This window comes from Pyrus communis, chromosome 2, assembly GCF_041283825.1.
Source record: "Pyrus communis isolate YQ-2024b chromosome 2, ASM4128382v1, whole genome shotgun sequence".
Taxonomy (NCBI): domain Eukaryota; kingdom Viridiplantae; phylum Streptophyta; class Magnoliopsida; order Rosales; family Rosaceae; genus Pyrus; species Pyrus communis.
In genome coordinates, this window is record NC_142566.1 from 18,588,614 (window position 1) to 18,591,814 (window position 3,201).

The 3,201-nt window shown below is 35.3% G+C and overlaps 1 protein-coding gene across 1 annotated transcript; it reads right to left on the bottom strand.

The window, feature by feature from the left end:
• Nucleotides 1-265: 265 nt before the first annotated feature.
• On the bottom strand, nucleotides 266-1,067 carry LOC137748701 (protein RALF-like 34). Its single transcript, XM_068488878.2, has one exon. It carries the CDS (start codon nucleotides 886-888, stop codon nucleotides 484-486), a length of 405 nt encoding a protein of 134 aa, XP_068344979.2. The 5' UTR covers nucleotides 889-1,067; the 3' UTR covers nucleotides 266-483.
• Nucleotides 1,068-3,201: the final 2,134 nt, after the last annotated feature.

Sequence of the window (3,201 nt, forward strand, 5' to 3'; positions counted from 1 at the left end):
ATCCAGAACAATGTTACAATCTTAAAAAACTAAGGATAATACTTGCATGAGCTTATTCCCCCAATTGCAAACAACGTATCTCCATCCTAAAAATTTCATAATGGACCTATTCAATTTTTTAATCTTCGTTTCAAGTATATTCCAACAAAGTTCATTTGAAACATACATCGTTTAGTCATTGAAACATTTCAAATAAATCGATGGTATATGTATCAAGTAGCATATGCATGATGAATCATAGATTTGTTTAGATGACTAAACGATATACGATTCAAAAGATTAATTAATTAATTTACAATAACACATAATTAGACATATAAAAGCAATCACATTACACTCTTAATACTTCTGCAGCAGCAACAAGTAGATGCTTAATGCTATGAACAATAAAACAACCTCGAACGCTAAATCCAAAACTTAGTTCCTAATTACCACTCAGCCCATCTAAACCCATCAAACAACAACATCATCGTCTCCACCTGATCATCGTCTGCATCGGGTGATTCTAGAGCATCCTCTGAAGTAAGGACGAACTGGGCCTCTGGCTTTGAAGCAGTTGTGGGTGTAATAAGACCTCCCGGACCGCGGCGGGCACGGGATGCGATTTGCCGACAGCGCGCCGTACGAAATATAGTACTTCATTCTCCGCCAGAACAGAGATCTGCGCGCGTACCCGTTTTCCACGTCCAGTTCCAAGTCCTCGCCGTCCTCGTCATCCGCCTCCTCGAGCTCGTCGTCCAGCAGCGACATTGTGGCGGCCGGCCAGTCCAGACCCTCCGTCACTAGCTTCAAGCTGGTTTCGTCGATTTGAGCTTGGATGAGAGGACCCAGACGGAGAAAAATGAGGAAGCAGCAGAGGAGGAGAGTGAATGGAGTTGGAGAAGCCATGGAAAACCTAGAGAGAGAAAATCATAGGTTTTGGGGATGTGTTTATTGAGAAAAATCTAGGGGTAGATTTGAGTTGTTTTCGGGGTTAGATGGAGACAAAGGGGGCCAAGCCTCCAAGGTTCACATGCGAGTGAAGAGAAAGATGTGAGTGAGCAGAGCTCAGCTGATTGGGTTACAGCTGGGTTTCTTCAACGTAGCTATTAAAGCGTTTCTGGTAACACCAGTTTCCGCGGCGTTATTTTTTGAAAATTTATGGTACTTCAGAGAATTATGTAACACCGTTTTGCGATGTTATTATTTGAAATTTTAGTATATTTTATTACTGTTTCGTTTGTCACACCGTTTATCAAATAAGACTTTCGTTTTCAATTTAAAAAAAAATGAAATGAATATCAAACGAGCCCTTAGATTTAGAATATCGAATACCCCGTTACCAAGAGCCCTTCCATACAATCCAACGGTTGTTAAAGAAAATTGGGCATCCTACTAGATCGAAAAGCTCTAATTGGCGGAATACTTTATACTCCAAATGATAGCTTCACCTGTTAATGTTTCACTTAAATAATAACACATTTATTCTTCTTTAACTTACATTAAAAGTGAGACATATTAATGATGTCATCTTCATAACCATTAAATGGGACCTCATGTTTTTTCAGAGACTCAAAAGGGTGGTGTTATTTAACACCTACTTTTACTTGCCATACACACTTCTTAATTTTTGGCTGTCCGATCGAATAAATTGAGAAAAATCAATGAACAAAAGTTAATAAGAGTGTTTGAAAGATAAAAAAAGAAAAGATATACAAAAAGAACTACTCCACACAAAATTTTCAAATTTCGGGTTTGTGGGGTGGGAGTAGCTTTTGGGTGTGCAAGGGTGTAGGGTTAGAGGATCCTCATTCTTATTAATGTAGTTTAGATTATTTGTCTATTTTTATATTTAACTGAACAGTATATGAATAAATTGGTTTCTATTGTCTAAGAGAATCAAGGAGATTCTCATTTTTTATGAACTCTCTGTTATGTCACATTTTAACGATAATTCTTGTGCTAACATTATAAAACATAGTTAAAAATATGAGGTGATCGAGAGTTTATGGAGAGTCCCGTTTTAAGAGTCTCCTTAGTATTTCTCATTATCTAATTGGCATTCACAAGAATCAAAGCTAAACTTTTTCAGTTGTAACTGAAGAAGAATACATTAGACACTAGCTAAACAAAGTATTAAATGACATTTATTTATTGTTTACTAGCTAAACAAAATTCAAGAAAATGTTGGTCCTAAAGGAATTCCTTTTAGGAAAACCTATAAACAAAGTAACACTGAGTAAAAGTATAGAGAGCTTTACTTATAGAGTCAAAAAACACAAAATATATTTCATAGGATTCTACTAGTTTTGAGTCATTTTAAGAAGATAAAAGCCCAAATCCCAATAAACCTAAAAAAAAAAAAAAAAAGAGGAGCCGAATTATAATCATCAACATGAAAAATGAAATATATTACTCAAAAAGTGATATAGAAATTCTAAAATACAAATATGCATATGATTTGCTTAGTTTTCATTGTATGAGATTATACTGGAATGGACAAGTTTCTTTTGTCCCACTTCGTTCACCGCAGGAAACGAGCGATGGCGTTGAAGCCGATGTCAAGCCTTTTGGGCTTTTTTTGGGGGGGTGGGGGTGTAAGCAACGAGTGCCTTTTGGTTCCTTTTGTGGTTAAAACAATGAAAACAAATGCTTGGCCCAACTTAGAATTTTTACTTTTAGATTTTTGGGAATTCTGAAATTTTTTATTTTTCGGTCGTAAAATTCGGAATAATCAATTTCATTTGCAAATTTTCGAATTGGACGGAAGCTAAAATTAAACTCCAAAAATTCCGTTTTGGAATAATCAGTTAATTTCTGAAAATGTCGGATTGAAATCGAAAACTAAAATTAAATTCGAAAATTTTCAGGTTGGAATCGGAAGCTAAATTAAATTCCGAACATTTTGGGACGGAATTTGGAACTCTTGTTTACGATCTGTTCCATTTGAAACAGAGTCAACTTATTTTCGATCCGTAAAAACTAATTTTTGCAAGATAGTTTCGAAATTTTATGCACTTCTACAAGATCTTTCACAACATGCACTTTCGCAAGATCAACTTAAATTTTTTTTTTGGTACTTTTCAAGATCTTTCACAATTCTAGTATACGTGCACTTTCTGTAATATCAGTTTCAAAACTCCAACAATTCTGCAAGGTCAGTTTCAAAATTTATGTATTTTTGGAAGATTAGTTTAAAAATTCCAGAACTTCTGCAAGATC

Coding starts and splice junctions, on each gene's coding strand:
- LOC137748701 (XM_068488878.2), bottom strand. CDS start 888: ATGGCTTCTCCAACTCCATTCACTCTCCTCCTCTGCTGCTTCCTCATT.